This window comes from Acomys russatus, chromosome 19, assembly GCF_903995435.1.
Source record: "Acomys russatus chromosome 19, mAcoRus1.1, whole genome shotgun sequence".
NCBI lineage: Eukaryota > Metazoa > Chordata > Mammalia > Rodentia > Muridae > Acomys > Acomys russatus.
The window spans coordinates 59134468-59161343 of NC_067155.1; the positions used below are offsets into that span (position 1 = coordinate 59134468).

General features: G+C 51.5%; 1 protein-coding gene and 1 long non-coding RNA gene across 2 annotated transcripts in view; one reads left to right on the forward strand and one right to left on the reverse strand.

Moving 5' to 3' along the window:
• LOC127202842 (uncharacterized) overlaps positions 1–3043 on the reverse strand; it is a 35603-nt gene extending 32560 nt beyond the window's left edge. The window contains exon 1 of the long non-coding RNA XR_007832360.1: positions 2888–3043. This is a non-coding gene — a long non-coding RNA (uncharacterized LOC127202842). The remainder of the gene's footprint in view (positions 1–2887) is intronic.
• Positions 3044–7699: 4656 nt separating this feature from the next.
• Suds3 (SDS3 homolog, SIN3A corepressor complex component) overlaps positions 7700–26876 on the forward strand; it is a 28339-nt gene continuing 9162 nt past the window's right edge. The window contains exons 1-9 of the mRNA XM_051161637.1: positions 7700–7957; positions 9913–9982; positions 13935–13990; positions 15446–15517; positions 17234–17253; positions 18816–18972; positions 25197–25292; positions 25895–25956; positions 26297–26318. Of these exons, the coding sequence (XP_051017594.1) occupies positions 7816–7957; positions 9913–9982; positions 13935–13990; positions 15446–15517; positions 17234–17253; positions 18816–18972; positions 25197–25292; positions 25895–25956; positions 26297–26318 (697 nt within the window). The 5' untranslated portion in view covers positions 7700–7815. The remainder of the gene's footprint in view (positions 7958–9912; positions 9983–13934; positions 13991–15445; positions 15518–17233; positions 17254–18815; positions 18973–25196; positions 25293–25894; positions 25957–26296; positions 26319–26876) is intronic.

The window sequence follows — 26876 nt, forward strand, 5'->3', positions numbered from 1 at the left end:
AGAACTGCTGTGGAAGGGCAGTTTCACTTACTATCGTCCCCCTGAAAACCATTTCAGAGACGTTGGTGTTGGACTGAACTAGCATCGAGGCTGACAGTGTGGCTCAGTGGGAAGATCACTTGCCTAATATTCTCAAGGCCTTGGGGTTCATGCTCTATACCTAGCCAAATCAATAGCAGACCTAGGCAAGCCTCTACTTTTGCTACTGTTCTGGGGACCAAAGCCAGGGCTTTGGGCTGGTTCGCCCAGCCCTACATTGTGTCTGTGAGGAATACTACAGTGTAGTTTGACTGGAACTGTCTAGTACTAAACGCAAGCAAAACATTTCTTCAGTCTTTTGAACTGGGGTCTCAGAGCCCAGGGCTATCTTGGTAACCCCTGCGTATGTAGCCCAGGCTAGCCTCCAACTCAAAAGATCCTCCTCAGCATCCTGAGTCCTGCTATCATGCCCTGTGAAAGTGTTTCAAACAACATATACTCTAACTGTGACCTAGAGGAGACACTGAAATAACAGCAATGACAGGGTACAGTGGCACATGTCTGTCATCCCAGCGCTCTGGGAGGCAGAGGCAGGCGGGTCTCTAAGTTCGAGGCCAGTCTGGTCTACAAAGTGCATCCAGGACAGCCAAGGCTACACAGAAAAACCCTTTCTCATAAAAGAAACAAACAACCCCCCAAACAAAACAAACAAAAAATGGATAGTAGTTACCAATCTCCATTAGTTCCCTAAAACCATCATTTTCTAAGTCTCTAAACTAAATAAGACAGTGATGAAGAGAAGAGAAATAACGTTAGAAATAGAGAAAAAGATTTTTTAAAAAACCGAAATACAAGTGATACATAAAAATGGCACAAAGAAAACTCATTGCTGAGCTGGGCATGGCGGTACATGTCTTTAATCCCAGCACTTGGGAGGCAGAGGCAGGCGGATCGCTGTGAGTTCGAGGCCAGCCTGATCTGCAAAGCGAGTCCAGGACAGCCAAGGCTACACAGAGAAACCCTGTCTCAAAAAAAAAAAAAAAAAAAAAAAAAAAAAAAAAAAAATCTTATTGCTTTGTAAATACCAACCCAAAAAAATAATTGAAGAAGAAAAAAACCCAAAACCCCATCATGATTCCTTAAAAATCTTCAACTATAAGTTGATGACCTAATAAAGTGCCCCGGGGAAGAATCCAGAAGGTGCTTAGGGCCATGTCAACATATTCTGGCACTCCGGTCATGACACGGCCACACGCATCAGAGTCGCTGAGGCTATCTTGCACCTGCCACCTTCTCTCGCTTCAGATCCCAGCCTTGAGATGGACCGACTGAGTCTGCTTTGAATATGTTCATCTGGCCCCTAATCGTGCCTAGAACGTGCCATTCGTTTATTGGCCCCAGGAACTGCTTTGAAAAATTGAGTGCGACCTTCTAACTGTGTCTAACAACACATCAAAGTTAAACAGCCTGGACTACAAACCTGCTCCAGTTCTCTTAAATCGGCATTGTAAACACTGACAGGGACGGGCTGCCAAATGGGAAAAAGTTTCTTAACTCCTTGTGGAGTGAAAACGAAAGGCTAAAACCAAACCAAAGCAACCAAACAAACAAACAAAAAAAACCCTGTGCTTTAAGAGCACACAGCATTAAAATTAACATCCTAATTAATCCAAGGTCAGGGTCTGCTAAAAGAACTCTTCCTCCAGCTTCTTGGAATTTAGTGAATGGAAGCAAGCCTCTCTAGTTTCCCCCTGGATCTGTCATCAAGGAATCCCTGGTGGAACTTTAGGAAAGAGATGGGAAGCCAGCCTGCTGTTTGGAAGAGGCGAGGCCTTAGTCTTAATCTCTACAAATCGTCTGGCTAGCCCTTGGCGAGCCCTTGGGATCTGTCTTTCACTCCCAGGCCCATCACGTGATCTCCCTTCCACTGTCCCGCAACTCAAGCCTCGGGGAGACCTCGGATTCTTAGAGGTGGAACATCGGTGTCCAGGTGTCAGCGTAACTGCTGTCCCCACTCAATGCCACGGAGACCCAAGCTGCCCGTGCTTTCCCCCAGGTGCCTGACTGCTAGGGAAGAAACCCACAAGTCATGCTCAGCAAGCTCTTCTCTGCTATCTCACTCTCCTGCTCCCCTTGGACTCTCAGTGCTGGCCCTGCTTGAGTCCTTCGCTCCCACTCGCCTGTCCTGGCCCCTTTCGGGGACCCCTCCCGTTACCGGGCTACCCTAAGGCTTCTTGAGGTCGTCTTCACATCTATTGCCAGGACACGGCTTTCAGAGCCCTGGCCTCCCTTGAGGTCTCCTTTGCGTATTCATTCCCTGTCTTGGTCCCTCTTGGGTCCCCTTCCTTCGTTCCTCTGTCTGGGTTCTCCCAAGTCAGCTTGCTCAGTCTGCAGTCCCGGTCCCTCTCTGGGTCCCGTCCGCTCTTCCCACTGGGGCGGACCGCCTCGTCCATCCCGCCTTCGCAATCTCTCTGGGGTCCTCTCGCTCATCCCATTGCCCGGGGTTCCTCTTCAAGTCGCCTCGTTAATCCCGCTGCCTCGTCCTGTCTTGGGATCCCCTTGCTCACCCTCGGTATTTCTCGGTCCCCTCCTTATCCTGCTTTGCCCATTCCTCTCGGGGTCCCCTCGCTCACTCGTGGTCCCTCTCGGAGTCCACTCCTCACCCCGCTGTCTCTGTTCCCATCCTGGTCCTCTCACCCGCGGTCCCTCTCGGGGTCCCCTCCCCACTCCCCGTCCCGATCCCTCCCGGGGCCCCGGTGCACTGGCAGAACCGCTAGCAACTCCGCTCCCGGGATGCTCGCGGCCGCTGCGCCCGGTCCCCGCGCTGGGACTCCGGCTGTCACTCTGGCGCCCGCGCTCTCACCTCAGCGCTGTCACCCGCGGCCCAGGCGCCGCCGCCTCCACTCACTCGTGCCCCGAGTCGCTCTCGTGCTAGGTCTTCGCGTGCTGGGTCCCGAAGCGCAGCCTCCGTCCGCGAGTCCGCGTCGCGCCCCACTCTCCACGCAGGACCCTCGGCTGCGGCCGCTGCTGCTGTCCGAGGTGCGGCTCCGCCAGGGGTGGCCAATCGCACCCGACTGCGCGGAGCGCGCCCCGCCCCCACTCGACCCCGCCCCTGACTCCGCCTACAGTCGTGCTCTGATAGGCTCTCTACTGACCTTCCCTGATCGCCGGCCTCAGGGCCCAGGCTGCATATCGGCGTTTGATTGTCTTTCCCTGAGAAGCCCGAGCAGTCCGAGAGATTGGCCGAGCTGGCGATGGGCGGGTCCGGTGGGCGGGGCTCCTTCCAACGCGGAAGCTCTCCCAACTTGGGTTACATGGGGCCCTCTTCGGGCGCGGTCAACCTTGTTTGTGCTGCGCTGGGGTCAAAGTTCGTGGCTCTCTTTTCCCCAAGCCTTGGTTTTTTTTTTTTTTTTTTTTTTTTGGGAAGACCACCGTGGGAGAGAGCATGTGCCGTCGAACCCGTTTTTCGCTGGACCTTTCACAACTCCTAGTCACCCTTAAGGGCAGCTTTGCGCCCGGGGCTTGTAAATATTTTCTAACTCTCAGAAGGGAATTGCCGTTTCTTTGCCTCGTGTTTAGTGGACCTCAGTTTACAGCTGGCGGGGTGGGAGGGTGGGATCTGTAACTACTTGAGGACTTTACTCAGCTAAATGCTTTTTTCTTTTTCTTTCTTTTCTTTTCCTTTTTTTTTTTTTTTTTTTTTTTTTTTTTTTTTTTGAGATAGGTTTCTTTGTGTAGCCCTGGCTGTCCTGGGCTCACTTTGTAGACCAGGCTGGTCTTGAACTCACAGTGATTCGCCTCCCCACCCCCACCTCCGTGCTGGGATTATAAAGGTATGCGCCACCACGCCCGACCTCTGGGCACATTTTTAGGAGCCAAACCCTTCCACTCTTCGTGGCCCGGAGGTGGTGTGAACACCAATACTTAGTAGGCAGGGAGACCCCGTTGGCTTTGGCAAGATTCCAGCAAGAATATCCAACGAAACCTTTCGGGGCCACGGGCTTTAGTGAACCAAAGGCAGAAAGCTGCTGAGCTTTGACCCCAAGTGCAACCTGCAGTAACCTGGGTCCATCCTGAGCCACGCTGAAACATAGTGCTTGCCAGGGATTAAAGTGCACCAGGTCATGTCTCATATTTTGGGGGAAATGGGCTGTGTTGTTTCAGTTGATGGTAGAAGCTAAAAACGGCTTTCCGCGGGGACACATTTTCACCCTAAACCTTGTCAGATGTAGACTTTTGCTTTAGCTCCCAGTAAACGCTCTGCCACAAAATCATTTATTATTTATTTATGTATCTCCGAGACTTGGTCTCACTATGTTGCCCTTGTTGGCGGAGAACTGTGGCCCTAGGCTCACAGGGATCTGCCTGCTGCCGCCTCGGGCTGCAGTTTAAAGTCACATGCCACCACACTGGCTTTTAAAATCATCATTATCATTAAGTCTTGGAGATTGAATCTAGAGATTCAAACATGTCTGAAAACTGCTCCCCCCCCCCCCAGCTATATCCCCCAGAAAAAATTGCATCCTAACCACTGTGTGCTTGCAAATCAAACTTCATCCCAATTAATGGGGACCCTTAGTATCTGCACGGTGGAACACAGAGGCCGGGAAGGCCGGAAGTTGTGAACAGAGGGCGGCATGGGTTGGGTTTAGGTCTTGCTCTGAGGCAGGTGTTTGCTGAGTAGCCTGATGGAATATCATAGATTGGAGAAGCACGGGGAGGGGGCGGGGTTAAGGGCTAGAACTTGATTTTGAAAGAAACTTAGGTTTTATAGGCATTGATAAGAGTTGGCCCCGTGGTGGCTCACGCCTTTAATCCCAGCACTTGGGAGGCAGAGGCAGGCAGATCCCTGTGAGTTCGAGGCCAGCCTGGTCTACAAAGTGAGTCCAGGACAGCCAAGCTTACACAGAGAGACTCTGTCTTGAAAAACCAAAAAAAAAAAAAAAAAAAAAAAAAAAAAAAAAAAAGAGTTGGTCAAGCCTAAAGTCATGAGGGAATTTAAAAAAAAAAAAAAAAAAAAAAAGTAGATTCTCATCTGGGCGTGGTGGCACAGCACTTAGGAGGCAGAAGCAGGTGGATTGCTTTGAGTTCAAGGCCAGCCCTGTCTACAAAGTGAGTCTAGGACAGCCAGGGTTACACAGAGAAACCCTGTCTCAGAAAAACAAAACCCCCCCCAAAAAAAAAAAAAAAAAAGATAAAAAAGACAGAAACGCTGTCTGCAATCAGGGAGACACAAGCAAGATTACAAAAAAGGGCCCAGCTTGTAACTATTTAGTAACAAAACCAACTACCTTTTGGTTCATTGTATCAATAAATTCTGAGTTCAAAAATGCTGCCTTTTATTTTTCTGCTCTGTCAATAGTATTACTGACAGGAGCTCAGGGCTCAGGTCCCTCAGCGTGGTAGATCACAAATAGTTTACATGTCATCCAACAGCATGAGTGCGTGCAACACACACACACACACACACACACACACACACACACACACACGAGAGAGAGAGAGAGAGAGAGAGAGAGAGAGAGAGAGAGAGAGAGAGAGAGAGAGAGAGAGAGGTGTGTGTGTGGGGGAGGGAGGTTGGAGGCTGACCTCATCCTTTGGAGGAGAGACAGCTCTGTAAACCTCTGCTGAGGTGGAGCTTGAAGGATGACCAGGGGTCTCAGATCCCTGAACTTCTGGGAGAGTCCTCTCAGCCTTGCATTCTGGAATATTTTTGCATTTCACACAGAGGAACTATCCCTTACAAAGAGAGCCAAGATTTAATTAAAACAAGGTAGTAAATAGGAAATGTCAAAATAAATGGGACTGAGAACGAATGTTCTTATTTTTAGACGTCTCTCTGGGGGCCAGTTTGGAAAGAACTTTGATCACAAAGGATATGAGCCTCTGTGTGGGTTCCACCCTGCCTTCCACTGCGTTCACAGCTGCCCAGCTTCGCTGCTTGTTCCTTTTTCTGGGCAGATTTGAGTTAACTGAATAGGGTTACAGTGGACACAGCTTCCTGCTCCCTCCAATTAGGGACTGAAGCTAGGGTCTCCGGCACGCCAGGCAAGTCTACCCAGCTGCACCCACAGCCCTCTTTCTTATGTAGTGAGATGTGGTCTCACTCGGCTGGCTGGCCTTGAACTCACTCTGAAATCCAGGAAAACCTCGATCTTGCTGTGCTCTTGTCTTTATCTTTCTGTGATGATTATAGTCTTGAGGTACCAGGAAGAGTCCATGAATTTTTAAAAAATTTTTTTATTTTTTATTTTTCGCAAAAACTGAAACATTGCTTCCTTTTTCTTGGGGGGTGGGCGGAGAAGCCATGGGTGTGTGAAGAGCACAGAGCTACACAAATTAACATATGGAGAAACTCAGTTTCTTGGCTTTTTTGTATGTTTGCTTTCGAGGCAGGGTTCCTCTATGTCTCCTTGGCTGCCTGGAACTCGGTTTGTAGACTAGGAACCAGGAGGCCAACTCAGAGGCCTGCCTCTGCCTCCAGAGTGCTGGGACTAAAGGCGTGTGCTATTACGCTCAGCATTGGCTTTTTAATTTTAGCCAATGTAGTTCCTGTAGGGAAATTCTCTATTTGGTCATCTGAAAATTAGGTTAACAAGTTACTGGATTAGGTAAAAAATGCCTTAAAAAACTACATTCGAGGAAACCCAAAGCAGCTATCCTGTGGACAGCCTGGATTTGGGATTCTTTTGTTTTGTTTTTTTCGAGACAGGGTTTCTCTGTGTAGCCTTGGCTGTCTTAGACTCACTTTGTAGACCTGGCTGGCCTAGAACTCACAGTGATCCGCCTGCCTCCGCCTCCCGAGTGCTGGGATTAAAGGCATGCACCACCACACCCGCCTGGATTTGGGATTCTAAATTGACTCCATTTTCTTTTTCTTCCTTTTTTTTCTTTGGTTTTTCGAGACAGAGTTTCTCTGTGTAGCCTTGGCCATCCTGGACTCACTTTGTAGACCAGGCTGGCCTCGAACTCACTGCAATTCGCCTGCCTCTGCTTTCCATGAGGGTTAGGATTACAGGTGTGTGCCACCCCCGCCCGACTTGTTTTAATTCTTTTTTTTGAGGGGGCGGAGTTTAGAGACAGGGTTTCTCTGTGTAGCCTTGACTGTCCTGGACTCGCTTTGTAGACCAGGCTGGCCTCGAACTCACAATGATCTGCCTGCCTCTGCCTCCCAGTCCTGGGATTAAAGGCACGCACCATCACCGCCCGGCCATTAATTCTTAATAATCCCCGTTAAGGCAGGGTCTGAACCACACTCCCCATTTTCCGTATCACACACTCTGCCTGTCCAGGCTTCTAAACACGCCACGGGGAACCAGGGACCAAGCCTCCTATCCAGGGCTTTGCAGAGCCTCCACCCATCAGGTCGCCTGGTCCACACTTTAGTTTTGACTTCGGGCGCCGCCTGGCGGCCGTTTCCGGAAGTGTCCTCCCCGCCTCGGGGTCCTGACTGCAAGCAGAGCTGCCCAGGTATATGCCTGACTCCAGGGACACCTGGCTCCGCCCCTCCCCCGTGGCCGAGCGAAGATTCTTAGGACAGTGATGAAGACGGTGCTGTACGAAGAACGTGGAGTCTGGCGTCTCGCCCATTGCCTCGAGGATGGCTGGGTCAGGCCGTCGCCGGGCAGCCCACGACCCGGAAGTGGCCGGCTGCGCGAGGCCCCCGTTGCCCAGCGCGGGCGCCGGGGGGGTGGGGGTGGGGGTGGGGGCGGAGCTCGGCGCTAAAGGAGAGCGGGTGGCTGTGGCTCCGGCTCCGCGAGGTGGGGGCCGTCCCGGACGCAGCCAGGCGGCCGCGATCTCCGCGGGACACGCTCCGCCGCGGCCCGAGGCGGCGACATGAGCGCCGCGGGGCTGCTAGCTCCGGCGCCCGCCCCGCCTGCAGCGCCTCCCGCCCCGGAGTACTACCCCGAGGACGACGAAGAACTAGAGAGCGCCGAGGACGATGAGCGGAGCTGCCGGGGCCGCGAGTCCGACGAAGGTGCCTCCTGGGGGCTATGGGGCAGGGGTCAGAGGGGTCGCCAGAGCTCTTCGGAGTCAGGAGTCCCCTTTTAAGACGGTCCCCCGCCCGTGTCTCAGATCCTTTCTGGATGGCAGGGGAGAAAGTCATCTCTTGGAAGTGCACTTGGGTACGAGCGATGCCTACCTTGGCTTCCTCCGATCCCAGCTTCTCTCCTCAAAACGCTTTATCCCCCTAGCTCCACTCTGGGACCTGGAACCATGCAGGCGTTAAGTATTCATTTGGCTGGCACCTACCCTAGCGTTGTCACCTAAATATCCCCAGCCCCTTGTTTACCCACCTGCTGCGGAGCGGCATGCAGTCCTCACTTCCTGGGTAGGTGTGAGAGATGAGTGAAATCCGCTCTGCCACTGGGGACTAGACGCACGGGGAGGTGGGGGTTTGTTTGTTTTCAGTCCCGAGTATTTTGCTCCTCAGAACCTCACTTCTCAATCTGGACCTAGTTTACCCTTTGGTGAGCTGGGGCGGGGGGTGTTGCACCCACAGGGATTGAGGAAGGAGCTAACTAGGTGGAGGAGAGGCTAGGTAGATGGGGAAGCGGGGGAGAGGAGGCCTTTGTATGGGTGGGGTGGAGTATTCTGGCACAAAGTCGGGCTGTAAAAAGCAAAAGCTGCCTCGACTGCAAGAAGCATCGTCTCACTCAAATGAGTTTCTCAAGTGCCTAGGGACATAGCTTGCTGGCTTTAGACAGGACCTCTGTGAAAGCGCCTTCCACCGAGGGAGAGGATGTAGCTTTGTGGAGACGTGGATCTGCGTTAGCCTTTCAAAAGGCAGCAGCAGCATATGCAGAGCAGAAAGTTGAAGGAACTGATTGCATTTGGCTTAACTACGGTAAAAGGCAAGGCTTAACCAGGAATTTTTCAACGTGAAACGCTGCATTGCTTTTAATGACCACGAGGGGGTGCAATGAAGACAGAATTAATCTTTAGCTATGTAGGGGCCACTGAATGTAACGATTTGCTTTAGACCAGTTTAAAAAAAATATGTAACATATAATAAGTATATGCATTACAAATGTGTAAAATACATATATGGGGGCCTAGAGAGATGGCTCAGATGTTTACTGACTTTTCAGAGGATCCAGGTTTGTATGGCCCACAACAATCTATAACTCCAGCTCCAGGGGACTCAGTGCCTTGTGACCTCTGCCCTCTGGGCACCAGTCATGCAGGTGGTGCACCTACACCGAGACAAAAGATACACATAAAATAAAATAAATATGTTTAAAATGTTTGTTAATTATTTTGTTTATGTGTACGGATGTGCGTCCATATGAGTTTATGTGCACCAAATGTGTACAGGTCCCCTCTGAAACCAGAAGAGAGCACCAGGTCCCCTGGAACTGCAGTTACAGGACCTTATAAACCATCTGATTTGAGCATTGGGAAACAAACCCCATAACCTCTGCAAAGAACAGCAGGCTCTCTTAACTACTGAGCCATGCCTCCAGACCCCTTTTAGAGATATGTTTAACTATGAGGTTTCGAAACATTAAGGAAATATTTTGCACTGCCTCCTGGTTTTTTTAATTAAAAAAAAATCTGTTGACTTGGGAAGCGTGTCAGCAGCTGTTAGGATTGACTTTGTTGTGGGGATGGTGGTCCCCCTTTTCCTGTGCTATCTGATGTGTGCTGGGATGGGCACAGGCACGCCCAGATCCTCTCCTGAAGGTGCTCGCTGTTGCTCTGTGCTCTATCCGGACTGCCTGTCTGGTGTGCCCATTTGTCTCACTGTACATAAGATTCTTAGCATAAACCCAAGTTGGAATGGCATTTTTCTTTTTTGTTTTATACACACACACACACACACACACACACACACATATGCACCTCCCGGGAGCCTGTTAATTTATGCTGTTGTGATACCAGTTCTGTGACTTGGATCTTCACCCTCACATCTTCCCTCGTCTCCCGCAGACACTGAGGATGCCAGCGAGACGGACCTGGCAAAGCACGATGAGGAAGACTACGTGGAGATGAAGGAGCAGTGAGTAGGGCTCCGTGCCTCTTCTCCGCACTGGGCTTCAGAGGCTTCATAGACACTCATTTCCGGCCTTCGCGCTTGCAAAGCTTCGAGTTTCTCTGTGATCTCCCTGTCCGTTCACATCTAAGAGCCTTGCTGGAAACAGTGGGGTGGGGTGATAAGGCTATGAGTTGGTGTGGAAATTGGTGCCCAGAAACAATGGGTACCTTGCAGGCCCCCAGCCCCTGTCCCGTATTGCAGGGAGTATGCCGGGTGGCCTGAGTGTCCTGGGAATTCACGGGAGCAGGGATTGCAGCAGGCTGCTGCGCCTCCCTGCCACACTGCTGTTTGCCTACACACAATCCTCACCCAAGCCGTTTGTTGTAGGCTCTGTCTTTTAACAGTTAAACTTTATTATACAACCCAACCAGCTTACACAAGGAGGAAAAAAGGTTAAAGGGGAAAAAAGAGTGAACCTTCCAGTACCTGTTCCACGGGACGGGTCCTTAGGTGTCTTTGGCCTGCATGCTGGTCCAGCCTGTTTGCTGATCCACGTGTGCTCAAGGCCCGTCTGCACCTGCTGTAGCTCTCTCCGCCTGCCTGTGTCACCTCCCATTGAGGGTCGATTAGAAACACAATTGTCCAGGTGGAGTCACATGTGCCCAGAGAAGCGAAAGCGCTGCTTGTTTTTGGGGGGGGTCTGGGGGAGTAGTTTTGAGACCAGGCTGGCCTCCAGTTCACAGAGTGCTGGGATTCATAGTGTGCACCACTGCACCTGGCTTTGCTTTTTTAAAGAAAAACGTATCACCAACCACCACTAAGAAACAAAATCTAGCCGGGCGGTGGTGGCGCACGCCTTTAATCCCAGCACTCGGGAGGCAGAGGCAGGTGGATCGCTGTGAGTTTGAGGCCAGCCTGGTCTACAAAGCGAGTCCAGAACAGCCAAGGCTAACACAGAGACTCTGTCTCAAAAAAGCAAGCAAACAAACAAACAAAAAAAGAAGTAAAACCTAGTCTTGCCACGTTGCCAGATTGGTCCCAAAATAGTCTCCAGGCATGGTGGCCTCCCACATCAGCCTCCCATGTCTCTGGGATGACAGGTGCAGGCGGCTGTACCACCCCCTGCCTTGATCTCCCCAAATAGAGGGTAGTGGGTAGCGCAGGATGCATTTGAGCTAGGGTATATCACTTGGTGGTTCAGGGTCATCTGGAAATAATTTTGTCACCCAAGGTTGCCATGAACCGCCCGTCCCCCCCTCCTCCCGCCCCTCATATCCCCCCTCCCACCTACACCCCCCCCTGCTGTCCCCCAGTCCTCCCCCTCCTTCCTACTGTGAACTGCTGGATTACAGGCCTTGGGGCACCACACTCAATTTTCAGGAGGCCATGCCCGGATGTATTTTGAGGCTCTTGGTTTTGAACCCTTGAGCTCCCATGTCTTCCCTCTAGAGTCTCCTTTCAAATGTGTGTGGCCGTCTCTGGAATCTGTCATTTTCAACCCAAAGGAACAACTCAGCCAGCTGTGGCGCTGCTGACGCTAGGTCATGTTAATAATTTACGTGCACGCTCTCAGCTGTACCACGAAACTCTGCCTCGTCTTTCTGCTTTGCCAGCTCTTCACTGGTTGGGTCTGGCCTGCCTGAAATTTGTTCTCACAGACTCTTCCTTAGACGTAACCTCAGCGGGTCTGGTCCCTATCCGGTTCGTTTTTCAGTCTGTAAACACTGCCATTCCAAGGGAGACCCAATTGCAGGCATTTGCTGCTCCCTCTGTTGGTGGGGACTTGACCCCCTGGGTGTCCTGTCTGCTCCTCTCTTGCCCTTTTTAAAGATCCATTTATTTTTTTATGTGCATGGGTTGTACGTTTTTTTTTTTTTTGTTTGTTTTGTTTTTGTTTTTTCGAGACAAAGTTTCTCTGTGATAGCTTTGGCTGTCCTAGACTCACTTTGTAGACCAGGCTGGCCTCGAACTCACAGCGATCCACCTGTCTCTGCCTCCCAAGTGCTGGGATTAAAGGCATGCGCCACCATGCCCTGCCGGGGTTGCACGTTTTTTGTGTCTCATTTTTGCAGTGCCCTCAGAGGCCAGAAGAGGGCGATGAATTCTCCAGAACTAGAGTTACAGACAGCAGCTAACAGTAGGGGCTGGAACCAAACCCAGGTCCTCTAGAAGCGCCCTTAACCCCTGAGCTGTCTCTCCAGCTCCCCTCAGCAGCAATTTTAGTGATGAGCTTTTGATGGTTGACCGTGCCTCCTTCATGCTGACTGAGTGAGACAGCCATTGTGATAAAACAATGCTTCCGGTGTGGTGAACTGAGCTGTGTGTGCATTAGGGATGGCCCTGAGAGACGGGGAGGGAGGGGCCCACAGGCCTCTCGGTGTTCTGAGGAGGGGGTGTGCGTCTGTCAGCCCTTTTGAGGAATGAAAAGGTCTTGTTGACCGATGTTCTCTTCGGCCTCTGTTGTCACTGAGAAACTGGAGGTGTTGGCTCTGTTTTTTAACAATTAAACTTTATTATACAACCCAACTAGCTTACACAAGAGGGAAAAAAGGTTAAAGGGAAAAAAGAGTGAACCTTCCGGTATCCGTTCCATGGGATGGGTCCCTAGGTGTCTCTGGCCTGTGCACTGGTCCAGCCTGTTTGCTGATCCTCCTTCCGGTCTGACCCTGTTGCCCCTCTCTCCTCTCTGCCTGCCTGTCTCACAAGTGAAGGGCGTTCTCCTTCTCCCATTGAGGGTCGATTAGAAACACAATAGTCCAGGTGGAGTCCCCAGGTCTGCTTCTTGAATTCCAGGCCCAAGATGGCTCCGCCCAGTTTATCAAGGTTAATTTCAAGGAGTATCCATGGTGTGTCCAAGAGTAAAGCCCTCCAAGACTGCTTTCACCTGTGACAAAGCTTACAGTCCTTCCCACATGGAGGTGTTTTTTTGTGTGTGTTTTGTTTTTTTTTTTTCACGTAGAAGCAGAAGTATTGCCTCAGATGTGGTATGCCTGGAACTCACAGCTCAGGCAGACTTGCTGCTGTGTGAGGCTGCCTGTAACCCCTTGGTGTGAGAGGTGAGAACCTGGTCACACTGCTTAGTGTGCTCCGTGCCCTCACCTAGCTGGGGCTGCAGATGTACCCTGCATTTTAACTTTTGAGCCTGAGTTAGCATTATTTTTCTGATCCTGAAAAGGCAGTGGCCTTAAAATGACATGAAGGGCTGTGGACTTGGTGTTTACACAGCTGGGCCATAGGGGCAGGTATGCTCAGCACCTTCTGCCACCGCTCACGAGCCTTCCGGAAGTTACGTGTTTATGTACTTGTTCTGTGAGGACTTATGCTGTACTGCACCACGGCTACGAGGACAACTTGCAAGAGTTGGTTCTCTCCTTCCACTGTGTTGGTCCCAGGGGTGGAACTCAGGCCATTAGGCCTGGTGGCAAGTGCCTTCTCCCCGGCCTCCTTTTGCCATTTATAATTTAATTGTAGGGTTGATACGGAAGTTGTGTTTAAGTCATTTCTGTATCTTTTTTTTTTTTTTTTTTTTTTTTTGGTTTTTCGAGACAGGGTTTCTCTGTGTAGTCTTGGCCATCCTGGACTCACTTTGTAGACCAGGCTGGCCTCGAACTCACAGGGATCTGCCTGCCTCTGCCTCCCGAGTGCTGGGATTAAAGGTGTGCGCCACCACGCCCGGCCCCATTTCTGTATCTTAAACCCTAAAGAGAGCATCACGTTCTCCCCGTCTTCCTTGTCCACTTTCTGCTTCCCTCAGACTGTAGGAACTTATTCTGTCTGCTGCTCTCACTTTTGCGCAATTCATGTGGTTTCACAGGGACGATACACTGCACTACAGTGCAGTGGGGCGTGTATGTGTCTTTGGGATCTCTTTACCTCGAGCGTCTTCAGTCAGACTCCCCTCTTGACCCAAAGACCACGATTGCATCCCCAGAACAGCCTGGCCCTGCCTGGGACCTGAGCCTTTCCTCTCTTACAGGATGTATCAGGACAAACTGGCATCCCTGAAGAGGCAACTGCAACAGCTACAGGAAGGTAGGTGTGCATGCTGCGGGTTCTTGCAATCTAAGTTTTACTTCCATCTGGGAGTGCTAGTGAGGGTTGAGTCTGGCTTGTTTTAGCCATCTGTACATAGTCTGTTGTTTCCTATCAGGAAAGTGAGTTTCTGACTTTCTTATTGCATTGTTTTTGGTTTGGAACAAATTCTTGAACTGGGGCCTCAAGACCTAGATTAGAGACCACTGTGTCTAAGATAGACTATTTTTTATTTATTTTTATTTTTTACTTTTTGGTTGTTTGAGGCAGAGTTTCTCTGTGTTAGCCTTGACTGTCCTGGACTCGCTTTGTAGGCCAGGCTGACCTTGAACTCACATCGATCCCCCTGCCTCTCCCTCCCGAGTGCTGGGATTAAAGGAATGCGCCACCACACCCAGCTTTAGATGTTTTTTAAAAGAGGGTTGTAGGTCAGCATGATGGCTTGGTGGGTAAAGGAGCTTGCTGTCAAGCCTCAGGACATGAGTTTGATGCCCACAGTTCACATGGTGGAAGGAGAGAGCTGACTCCAAAAGACCCTCTCCTTCTTAAGCTAAGCTCCTACGTCACCACACCGCTCTCTTGTTGGTAAATTCTAAGTGGCTATGTCTTGCAAGTTCAGCGGCCATTAAAGTCTTGGCAGCCTGAGACTGAGAACTGGCTCCCTAAGTTCTTTGCCAAGATCGCAACCCAGTGTCACTGCTGCGTAAGGAATGTGACTTTGGGCATGTCCCGGCTCTTGCTTCATCCATAAGGTGAAGAAAGAAGGGCCCGGAGCAGAGTGCTGGCCGCAATGTGAACCCGGGCAGGGTGGCAGCTGTCTGCTGCACAGTGTAGTGTCCCTGTCAGCGCAACGGCTTCCCCCATGGGAACCTCCTTGCTGGGAGGGGTGCTTCTGGGCCCCGATCCTCCGCTGGCTACTGTGCCAGCAGGTGCTCCCTATAGATGGTGAATGAGCAGGTTTAGGATCCGCACCTGCGCCACCTGACTGCCGCGAACTGCATGCCTAAGTCAGGCTGAATTGAGTTAGTCATGCGGGTCCTCGGTTGTATTGGTGAAGATTCAGGGCAGAAGCAGCCCCCACTGACCACTGTACTGGACATTGCAGAGGGAGAGTTTCCACCATCCCAGGAGGGGCTCCTGGATAGCCTTGAGGTAGACCTCACAGCAGAGGATGACCTGTCTCCAGGAGAGTGAGGCCCACTGCCTTAAACTGTAGGACCCGGTGGCCAGTGTCTCCTGGGTGTCTGTGTCCTTCTATGTGCCCTCACTCCCCAGGAGGAGGCCAGATGCGAGGAGGCGCTCCAGCGGTCTCTGGTGCTGTCTGCTGTGTGCCTCTTCTCTTGTACAGCTCTCTAGGCCCTCGATGGTGCTAGGAAGTGACTTAGACGTGTGTGGTGGGGGGCTGGGGAGGGCTGGATGGTTTTCTGAGTCCCTGCTTTGTGACTGTCCCATCAGGTACGTTACAGGAGTATCAGAAGAGGATGAAGAAGCTGGATCAGCAGTACAGAGAGAGGATCCGGAACGCAGGTGGGTGCCCCGACACGCACACGGCTCCTCCATGCTTTCCACGTGTGCATGCTGAGAGACTGTGGAGAGGTTTCTCCCTAGCATACTGGATCTCCCCCTGGGGTGAGGGGAAGTGGTACACCATGGCTGCCATCACATTAAGCTGTTCCCCTGTTCTCCAGTCGTCAGGGTGGCTCCTGAGGTGTGTTGCTCCTTGCTCATGTCCACTTGGTGGAAGAGGCTGCCTTGGTTAGCTTGTCTGTACCTGAGAAGAGGGTGTGGCCTTGTTGTGGCCTCCGTATGTTTCAAGCACTTAGTGGCATGGAATGCTATTGCTCAGCTGTGCATGTGTCTGCTGGGGTGCATGTGTCTGTGCACATTGGCCCTTTGAGCAATGCAAAGTCACCAGCACATTGCCTTGGCTTTAGGAAACTCAGCGTTTCACTGGCCAAAGGTACCCACCTCCATAAAACCACTTCTGTAAAATCAAGGAACGATGGTGGTTAAAGAACTGTGCAGTGGGCTCCTGGCCCACAGTACCCTGGGCTGGAGTGACCCTGGCTTTGGGATGAGTGGCTTGTTTGCTCTGAATGCTTTTCGTCAGACGTCATGTCTGGGTTCTGGAAGTCTAAAGGCTCCATGGTGTTTTTGTGAATATGCTTTTCACAGGTAAATGGGTATGCAGGATGTAAGGCTTGCAAAGGAGGCCACGAAACTTGTGACACCAGAAGTCTCTGGTCTACTCGTGTTTTTTGTGGACCAAGTGTAGTAGGCCCACACTCAGCTAGAAAGACAGGAAGTCCCAGATGCACTTGGGGTCAGCTGCTGTCTTTATCAGAGTTTACAGCATCCTGGTGGGGATAAGGTCTATATTAGAGGAACAGAGCTGATTGAACGAATCTGTAGCAAGGGCCGTGAGAGGCTTGCAGGCTGTGGTCCAGCTAGTCCAATGGCTGTCTGCCCCCGGCATGTCTGAGAGTCCAGTAGTTGTGCCAGGCTGCATGGCTGAGCTGGCCTTCCATAGACACCGGGATCTGGAGGAAGCAGGCTCTGACGCCATGGAAGGAAGGCACTTGCCAGTGAGCGTGAGGGCAGGCAGGCAAAGAGAGCGAGCTTCCTGTTCCATGTCCTTTGTAGAGGCTGCCACCCAAAGGTATGGTCCCGATTAAAGGTGGATCTTCCCAGCTCAGAAGATCTGGATAAAAGGTGGGTCTTCCCACTTCTCATGACTTAAAAGAAATCCCTCACAGGTGTCCCCAGCTACTTAGGTTTCAGTTAATTCCAGATGTAGTCAAGGTGACAACCAGAACCAGCCATCACATAGGTAGTTGTCTGGCACCCAGTAGGCACTAAGGAAGCTTAGAGTAGGGCCTGATGAATTAGGGTCTATTGGGGGAAGGCCTCAGGAGGGGGCTGCCTTGGATCTGGAGTTTGAGAGATTGACCGAGTTAAATCCTAGCTGCGCCCAGACCCTCATCCTAGAGTTTCTCTCTGGAGAGGGGCCTGCCTTGTCATGCATACACCCCACTTTGAAAGCTTCCACGTGGACTCTGCCTCTACAGGGAGTGTACTGTGTCTCACCGGGCTGTCCCGCTGGGTGGGCCTAAGTGACAGAGACCAGCTCTGCATTTTGTCAGCTGGAGGGGTGGAGCTGCCCGGGCCTCTCTGTGGAGCCTGATGCCCCTATCTGGAAAGATGGTGGCCTGGCGAGTCTAACTGCACCTTTCTCTCTTTCAGAGCTCTTCCTCCAGCTGGAAGTAAGTACCCGGGGTCTTTCTGGTTGGCAGGCTCCTCCCTCCGAGGCTGGGGTCTGACTGTAGGTTCTGCTGGCCTTTCCTTCTGTCAGCAAGTAAATGGTTCAGAAAGTGTCACCGCCGCTCACTTGGTTAAGGGCACATAGCGCCAGCTCAGACTTCCCGTCCGTTCATGAGTGTTGTGCAGTCAGTCGCTCTGTTCCTGGCCATGTGGGGTTAGGATGCCACCCCTCGCTGTTTCTTTTTTTTCTTATTGGTTATTATTATTAGTTTTTTTTTTTTTTTTTTTTTTTAAATTTTGTTTTTTAAGACAGGGTTTCTCTGTGTAATGGCCCTGGCTGTCCTAGAACTCTCTTTTTAGACCAGGCTGGCCTCGAACTCACAGAGATCCGCCTGCCTCTGCCTCCCAAATGCTGGGATTAAAGGCATGTGCCACCAAGCCTGGCTTCTTTTTTGTTTTTTAATTTAAAACTTAATTTATGTACATGAGTTTCAGTGAGTGAAGGCCACACATTTGTGTGCTTCTGGAGGCTAGAAGAGGGAGCTGGGTCCCCAAAAGCTGGAGCCTCCCAGTGTGGGTGCTAGGGCCAAATTCAGTCCTTTGGAAGAGCAGGAAGCATCCTCAACCCACCAGCTCATCTTCCTAGCTCACAGCCTATGTGGTGACCTTCACTTCACAGGATGACCATTTGAAGCCTCTCAGGACTATGCCTGGCTTGCTAGTGGCTCCCCGTAACCCTGCCTCTAAGCTGGCTTCACAGATCCATCTTGTTTTGGGACCTCACTGGGTTGGAAGGCCAGATGGCCTTAGCATTTCTTTCCATGGCACAGACAGTTTCGTGCTGTGGTGCTGAGGTGAGGGCCTGGTTCTTGAGTGATAGGCTGCCCTGGGGCCTAGAGTGGGTAAGGAGTGCTTTGTGGTTTGTAAGGCATCTTCACTAAAATGAGTTCAGTGCACACAGTCGAGGCCAGGCATGCAGAGCGTGTGCTCAGTGATGCTTAGTGATCACAGTCCCATAGTCGTCACCCAGGACATTGGTGAGACTCCACAAGGGGGCTTTTAGGCAGGCGTTTTGTTTTTTAATTTTAGTAATAGCTTAATGTTGATGCTTGAGTACTTGAGGGTTCAGGCACCTAATGAATGGTGTGCAGTTCCTTTTGTTCTTAGGGCTCAAACATAATAGCATGCTGTCTGGCTTCAGTGTCATGTAGTTAATTCTGAATGCAGAAACTTCGTCTGGAATGGGCTGTTTTCACTTGGAATTGTCTCCTTCCAAAAGGGACCCTTGTTCTCTCGGAGAGACTTTTAACCCTGAGTTCTGTTTTGGCGTTAAAGCCTCAGACTCATGATGTGGGAGAGGAGGGGCTGGGTGGCAGTGCAGTGCCTTGGAAGCGAGCGCTGCTGTGTGGCTGGGTCTGGGGCCCTGCCCGGTGAAGTGAGGTCTTAGGCTTTCTCTGCCCCCCCCCCCCCCCTTACACCGGGGTCAGCGCTAGCCTTGCACGGGCGCCCATGGCTACGCCGCCCTCTGCCGTGCCGGCCCAGCCCGCGCCTCTCTTTTGTTCAGACTGAACAGGTGGAGAGAAACTATATTAAAGAGAAGAAGGCGGCGGTGAAGGAGTTTGAGGACAAGAAGGTGGAGCTGAAGGAGAACCTGGTTGCTGAGCTGGAGGAGAAGAAGAAGATGATCGAGAACGAGAAGCTCACGATGGAGCTGACTGGAGGTACAGGCGCCCTGGGCCTTCCCGACCCGCTCTAACTGGGGCCTGCAGTATGGCTGCTTAGCACCCCCTGTAGAGGGTCAGGTCCTACCTCATCTCAGGACGGAGTGCCTCAGGTGTTGGCGTGTGACAAGCAGGCCACAGGCAACTCTTCAGCAGCAGTTGCAGGCTTGTGCCTCACTGGCTCCTTGTCAGCTGCCGTTGCCTCTCACTGGGGCCACCTGGAGGTTGCTGTAATTACAATTAGAAAGGGCCCGAGGAAAGGGGCTTGGGCCCTCCTGTGCTGTGGCTCTCTTCCCCCTGGCGGTGCTGGAGGCTCTGCCAGTGGTCCCTGCAGGGTGGTGAAGCCAAGAGGTCCCCTGAGAACTTAGAGCCCATCTTGAGACTGGTCCCTCCCTACCAGCCAGGACCTCGTCGGTTCCAGGGGGCTCAGTAGCTACAGACAGGTCTCACATGGAAGCAGTGTGAGTGACTCTCCCATTGCCACCTGTAGGTGGTGGGTGGGTCACAGGAGGCTAGAAAGCATTGGCAGAGCCAGCCATTTGAGACCTTGGCGGGGCCTTTGTTGCAAGTCAGCACTGAGTTAGCCACATGGCCACGGAGGTGGTGCGCTCTTCTGCACACCCCAAAACGCCAGAAGGCTCTGGGGCTCTGTCTGGTCTAGCCGATTTTAACGGGGCTAATTAGGTAGGACATGTGGGTTTTCTTGGAAATCCTTGGAGCTGACTTGGAATCAGAAACTGAGCAGTCACAACCATCATGCCCCTGTGTCTGTGCTGTGAACCAGCATGGCCATCTCATTGACACAGGCTGTCCCCTCCACAGGTCTCCCAGTGACAGCGAGGCAGTGTCTGGTGGGGTGGAGTAGCGGAGTGAGGCCTTAGAAAACCAATTCAGGGCTTGTCAGGAGCAGTGAGCTCTGCATGGGCACGAGTGTGGCTGGGTGATGGAGTACTGCTGCCCTTAGGCCGCACCCTGTCACAGTGCTGTTGCTGTTGCTGCAGCATGGTGCCGTCTTGTTAGGCACCATTTCCCCCACCTGTTTGACCCGCACGTAGTCTTCTCGGTGTGGTTGTGACGCCCCATCGCTCTCTCCAGAGCCTCCAGCTGTTCAGGAGCCTCCATGAGGCTGGTGGGAAACCTTGTCTGTCTATAGCTGCTCCCACTCCGTCTGCCGGGAAGGACATGCTCACCTTGAGTGTGCTTCCGTGTCCTAGTTACTGACAAGCGGCAGGCACCGGCCAGGCGGTGTCAGAGCCAGCTTCTGAACTGAACCAGGAGGCAGAAAAGACAGTGTCAAGGAAACCATTTGTAATGCAATAAAGCTGGTAGCAGAAGCGTTTAAAGCCGTCCGCGGGCATGAAGGCACTGATGTCCTTCCTCAAGCCATTCGGTACCTTGGTGTAGAGAGCACTGCCAAGGCAGTGATGGAGGGCGGGAGGGAAGGCACTGAACCTGGAGGATCATGGGCCTTCCGCACATGGTGCTGCTGCGGTGTCACTGACTTGTTCCACCCCTGTGCTCGGTGCCCAGAACCACTGCTTCAAGCTCCGTCCAGAGAGATATTGTGAAATTGCCTGCTCAATTTGGAGATTTCTTTTAAAAAGTAGATGAGAGGTTGGTGAGAAAGTCCGCAAGAAGCAGGTGTTTTGGGCCACCTGCTCTGTCTAGCATGAGTCACTCATGAACTGTGGTCTGTGTGAGTGCAAGAGGCGCTCTGCACCCTCAGGCTTCTGGGGACACTAGGGGCTAATTGTTCATGCAGTGCTGTGTGTGGTCCTAGAAGTGAGGCTGTGCTGGGCCATCTTCCTTGTGCTGAGGGACTGGGGCTGGGCCTTTCCTACACCCAAGGCCTGCCCATGGCTGTTGTACCACTCTCTGCTAGGCAGAGTGAGCTTACTGTGAACCTTTGGCCTAGACAGCCAGGGAGCATTACCTTTTTTTTTTTCTTCAAGATTTATCTCTCTCTCTCTCTCTCTCTCTCTCTCTCTCTCTCTCTGTGTGTGTGTGTGTGTGTGTGTCGTGCACGCTTGCACGTGTACATGCACATGCTATATGTCTACAGTTGCCTGCAGAGCCTGGAGGAGGGCACCAGATGCTCTGGAGTTGGAGTTTCAGGCAGTTCTCAGGTGATTGACTGAGCCTGTGTCCTCTGCAGGAAGAGGCACCCTGAAGCACTGAGCCACCTCTCCAGCTCAGGCTTGCTCTTTTTTTTATTTTTTATTTTTGGTTTTTCAAGACAGGGTTTCTCTGTGTAGCCTTGGCCATCCTGGACTCACTTTGTAGACCAGGCTGGCCTCGAACTCACAGCGATCTGCCTGCCTCTGCCTCCCGAGTGCTGGGATTAAAGGCGTGCGCCACCACGCCCGGCTGCTCATCTTTTTTTAAAGATTTATTTATTTATTAATATGTATACAGTGCTCTGCCTGCATATACACCTGTAGTCCAGAAGAGGGCGCCAGATCACATTACAGATGGTTGTGAACCACCATGTGGTTGCTGGGAATTGAACTAAGGACCTCTGGAAGAGCAGGGGGTGCTCTTAACTATTGAGCCATCTCTCCAGCCCAGGCTTGCTCATTTTAATTTGCTTTTCCTTTCATTAGCCATTTCGTTGCCACTTGGTTTTTGTTTTCCTGATACTTGCTCACTGAGGTGTCTTCTAACCTTCAAGCCCCTGTGGGAAGCTACTTGCGTTCTCAGTAAAGCCATGGATTTGCTTTAGGAAACACTGGCTTTGTAGCTGGCCCTGGGAGCAACCATAAGGTCAAGGGAGAACCGAGTTGCCTCCTGTGAGGTCAGCAGCGCTCCCCTGCAGGCTCACTAGCTGGGAAGAGCCTCTTCTGTCCCAGGCTTCTTCCTATGGGCGTTGTCTTACCTGGCGAGGGGTGGTGGAATGTCTGGAGGGTAGGCTGGCACAGGACAGATACCCAGCACCTGGCAAGTGTAGTGTCATTTACTTGCTTGATTTTGGGTGTCATTTTCCAGGTTTATAAATGGTGGAATTGACTCAGAAGTCAGCCTCTTACCCCAGGTCCCCAAAATGTAGAGCAATTTTATTCAGAACATGGCTCCTCTGGCAAGAGATCATATCCAAAACCTTGCAGGTCTGTGTGATCCAGCTGGAATACAAACACACCTTTAATCCAGGAGACAGAGGCAAACAGATCTGAGTTCAAGGCCAGCCTGGTATAGAGCAAGTATCAAGTAAAGAAAAGTTTAGGTCTAGGTGCGGTGGTTCATGCCTTTACTCCCAAACAATGAAGGCAAAGTTAGTTTGTAGAAGGAAGCACCCATATTTGAAAGTGATGTCTAATTTAGTGGCAGAAAAGGTGAGGGATCAAAGATTCGACAGAGTAGGATCCATCCAACTCTCATAGCGGAGTGGAAAGGGAAGCTATTTAAGGGAGCTACACAGAGATTGGGAGGGGGGAGGCAGTTTTTCCTGGAACAGTAATGGAGAGACAGTTTGCAGAGAGAGAACTCAGGTAAAGACTGAATGAGTCAGAAATAAGGAGGAGCCAGGAGATTAGAGCAGATTGCTGGAGTTGCTTTGAGACCAAGCAGAGCAATTCAGAGGCCGAGAGAGAAGCCAGATTGAATACGTCAGCTAGGAGAGGAGTTTTAGTCAGAACAGCTGAGTTGAACAAGCCAGCCCAGAGCTTAGAAAGAACAAGAAAGGGTGAGCTTATTAAGCAGTGAGTCTTAGGGGCTAAAAACATTTTAGGCCTAGATTAGATTGTATGCAGGCTTGAAGCTTCCAGGACTAGGCCTAGGTAGGCAGAAGGAGGCAGTAAGCCTTCCAGACAGCCCCTGAAACAGGCGAATAAAAGTTCTCTCTTCAGCAAAGGTCCCAGCTGGTACTTAACCAGTCTGCCTGACAGTTCTGACTGTTAGGCCTGCTCCCGTAACCCCATCGAGTCAGGAAAGTGAGGCTACTGGCTTGGCTGTCCTGGACGAGTCAGCTGAGCTGACAAACCGCCCAGGTTTAAGGCGAGGCAAAGATTTGACAGGCTCATTTTACCGTGCTTGTGCTAGGCAGCACCTAATGCTCCACTGGAAGGTGCTTTGCAAGTCAGGGCTAAGACTGTAGAAAGAGATCTGCTGAGAGGCCGAGAAGGAGGGGACAGGTGATCTGACCTGGGGTGGGTGGGCTCTGTCTAAATAAATGTCAGCCTCTGGGCAACTTTGTTCTCTGGAATCTGGTCTCTTCATCCCCACTGTGGTTTGGCCCCTGAACACCTGATGTTGACTCTCATTCCCTGCTTTCACCTCCACTGTGGTCACCCGACAGCTGTGGTTTGTGACTGCGTGGGTGAGCCTGCCAGCCTACTGCAGATGCATAAGGCTGTGCCTCCTGTTGGGCCCCATGTTGCACTTGCTGTATGCTGCAAGCTCGAGGGAACTGTATGCTTCAGATCATTGCAGCAATCTTTTCCCCAATAGCTAAACAAATTGTAATGTTCTTCTTCTCAAGAGCTGGAGGTGGAACCCAGGGCCTTGCTCCATCACTGGGTTACGTGCCGCACCAACTGAGCCATCTCACTAGCCTTATTTATTTATCCTTTTCCTATAGTGAAAGCATTACAAATCTTAGGTCCTAGAGACTGTTTTGAAATGCTCAGTATGATATAGTTGACAGAGCCACTGCTATCAGCAGAACCCTGAGCTCACTTCCCTCGTCAGGTTAGAACTTCAAAATGACCTCCCGTCTCTCCACCACCTTTCTTCCCCCCCGCATCCCTTCCTGTTCCTCCTGCTCCCCCCTCCCCCCCAATCTCCAGCCTTTACTCCATCTTTCTGCCTCTGCTTCTTTGGGGTTAGCTCACTCCCTTAGAGTCCACTTAAGAGGGAGATAGATGGGTGAGCTTGCTTTCTGGGTAAAGTGTGGTAAAAGAAAATTAGATCTGCAGTTGGGAGGGGCAGGAAGTGAGAGGGGGTGCAGAGCAACAGGCAGGTGGTTGCCTGTTCCTGTAACAGTGATGTTGTCCCAGGCACTCTAGGGGGCGCTCCAGACTGCCTAGCACCCACCATCATATCTTCAGTGTGCCCTCTGAGGCAGGCCCAGCACTGCCTGGGGTCCTGGGTCCGGCAGCTTTCTGGGTGAGTGGATGGGCAGGAGCTAGACTACTAAAGGCCGATCGGGTGGGACTCTCAGAAGTGCCTGTCCCACAGAAGCCAGGGAGCGTCCTAATACAAGGCGGTTGGGTTAGGTGTTTAGGAGCTCGGTACATGACTGAGACATGTTGACCTGCTTAGGAGCCCTCAAGGGTCTGGACTTCAGACCTGGGAGTTTGACCTTTGTGCTGCCCAGGTTAAGCGCTCCCAGGCTTACTCTACCAAACTCACAGGAAGCCGCTGCTTGAGGCTGAGTGGCATGAGCTGATGCTGCTGTTAGAAACAGAGCTGTGGTCACCGGGCGTGGTGGCGCACGCCTTTAACCCCAGCACTCGGGAGGCAGAGGCAGACAGATCGCTGTGAGTTCGAGGCCAGCCTGGTCTACAAAGTTAGTCTAGGATAGCCAAGACTACACAGAGAAACCCTGTCTCAAAAACAAAACAAAACAAAACAAAAACCCCAAAGGAATAGAGCTGTAGGTAGACTCAGGTGCCAGGCTAGTCCATCCTTCCGGTTAGAGCGGATCTGAGTGACTGCTGCTGGAGGAGAGAAGCTCCTGTGTGGAGTCTCCTCACGTAGAGACGTCCAGAATGAAGGGCGCCCTGTTTCCCGTCTTCATTGTATTGGTCTCGACCTCAGATAGCTACAGAGGGTTGTGAAAGAAGAAAGTTGGGAGTTTGTAAACAAAGACCCTGGCTGGGTCAGTGGCCTTTAAAGGGGCCTTCTATGCCCCTGGGCTTCGGCACCCAGCCTCTGGGAGCAGTAGAAATGAGGTTCCTGTCTGATCCCCAGCTTCCTTTTAGTCCCTTGTCCCATGTCTGTGGCTTCTCAGTTTGAGGGAAAGGAGGTTTTGAGGGTGCTGGAAGAAGGCTGTATCAGCCATGCTGCTAGGATCTTGGACTGGGGTGTAGCTCACTCAGCTAGCCCGACACAGGTAGACATATGCCCTGCAGCTGGAGATGCATCTGCCAGGGGTGGTGCATGGACTAAGCGTGCTTGGTCATACAGCTGTGACGCGGTGGCCACAGGGTAGACACTCTTACCTAAGAGGGACTCCAGCTGCCCTCTGGGGCAGTTGGATAGATTCACCCCTTCCATTCTTGTTACAGATTCTATGGAAGTGAAACCCATCATGACCAGAAAATTGCGGAGGCGACCAAATGATCCTGTCCCCATTCCAGACAAGAGGAGAAAACCGGCTCCTGATATCCATTCGTGCCAAGCTTGGACCACATGAGGTCCTTTGCTTACCAACTCAGTAGTTATCCGCATCGACGCTAGTGGGCTGTGCATTGTACCAGAAGTAGGTGAGGCATTCTTGGGAAGAAGCTGTGTAGACATAGACACGGCCACTGGGCCAGCTGTCCCTCTTCACGAGATTAAATGTAGCTGTTTGTCCAGAGAGGAGCTGTACTTCGTGTGCGGCCAGCAGAGGGTGCACTTCAGGCGCCTTCACCGGCACTGCATGATTAAGCCACTGGGAGACTAGACTTTCCTTGTTTGTCTGGAAAGCTTCAAAGCGGAGGTGAAATTGTCACCTTCCTTTCCTGTGCCCTCAACATTGCCAGCATCTAATGCACAGTTTCCCTTCAGAGCAGTTTGTACGGTAGGGCATGTTGAGGTCCTCTCTGTGCCTGGTAACTTTTAGCATGAGAATCAACTTTTCAAAGAGGCAAGTTCTTACCTTGAAAATAGCATTAACGTAGCCTGGGCCTCGCCAGTCCCTAAGTGTCAGAGCTCTGTGTGCCTCTGCCTCCTCGGAGGCTGCACGCTTGTGTTTCAGACATGTTCCTTTAACTCTCAACACCTCAGCTAAACTATTTGTTAACGGACGAGCAGATCATGGAGGATCTGAGAACGCTAAACAAGGTACAGTTGGATGTGTTTGAAAGCTCACACTTGACGTAATTTTCTGTGTCACTTTGTTCCTCTGTCACTTGTTAAAGTAACCATGACATCTCTGACACTTTTTTTTTTTGGGGGGGGGGTGGTTTGGTTTTTCGAGACAGGGTTTCTCTGTGTAGCCTTGGCCATCCTGGCTCACTTTGTAGACCAGGCTGGCCTCGAACTCACAGCGATCCGTCTGCCTCTGCCTCCTGAGTGCTGGGATTAAAGGTGTGCGCCACCACGCCCGGCTATCTCTGACACTTTTAAGTCGTTTCTAAGATGATTTTCTCTGAGACTATTTTTGTTCTTATTCTTCCTACAGCTTAAGTCACCCAGGAGACCAGGTGGGTGCTGGATGACATTACCGGTCTTTGTATTCGTCATTGGAAAAGCACATGTGGGATTCCCAAGAGTAAATTACTCAATGTTTGCCTGTGAGAAGTCATGGACAGCAACAGGAATCATAAAGATGCCTCTCCCATTCTCATGTTGTGTCTTTAAAGCCAGCTGCATTGTTTTGCCTTTTCCTTAGGGTTTATTATAAAGGAGACATGTGATTGGCTGTCGAAGGTTCCCTTCTGTGTAGGTGTCGGGCAGGCCATTAGGTTCCGGTCCACGTTCAGTTCCAAATGTAAAACCATAGGAAATTTCCATGTCTGGGGTTTTTGGAGCTCGGCCCTGGCATTACTAGTCTAGTGATGGTCCTGGTCACAGTGAGGCCCCCAGACAGCTCCTGGTTTTCATCAGTACATGAGGCGAAGGCTCTGGAGACATTCAAGAAGTTTTGAGTGTGCTACACTGATTTGGTGTCCATACTAAGTTTAGAATCAGTGTGGTGGCCTGACAATGAGGGGCACCAGATGGCAGATATTGTTGCAATCAGCACCAATGGCCCCTGTGGA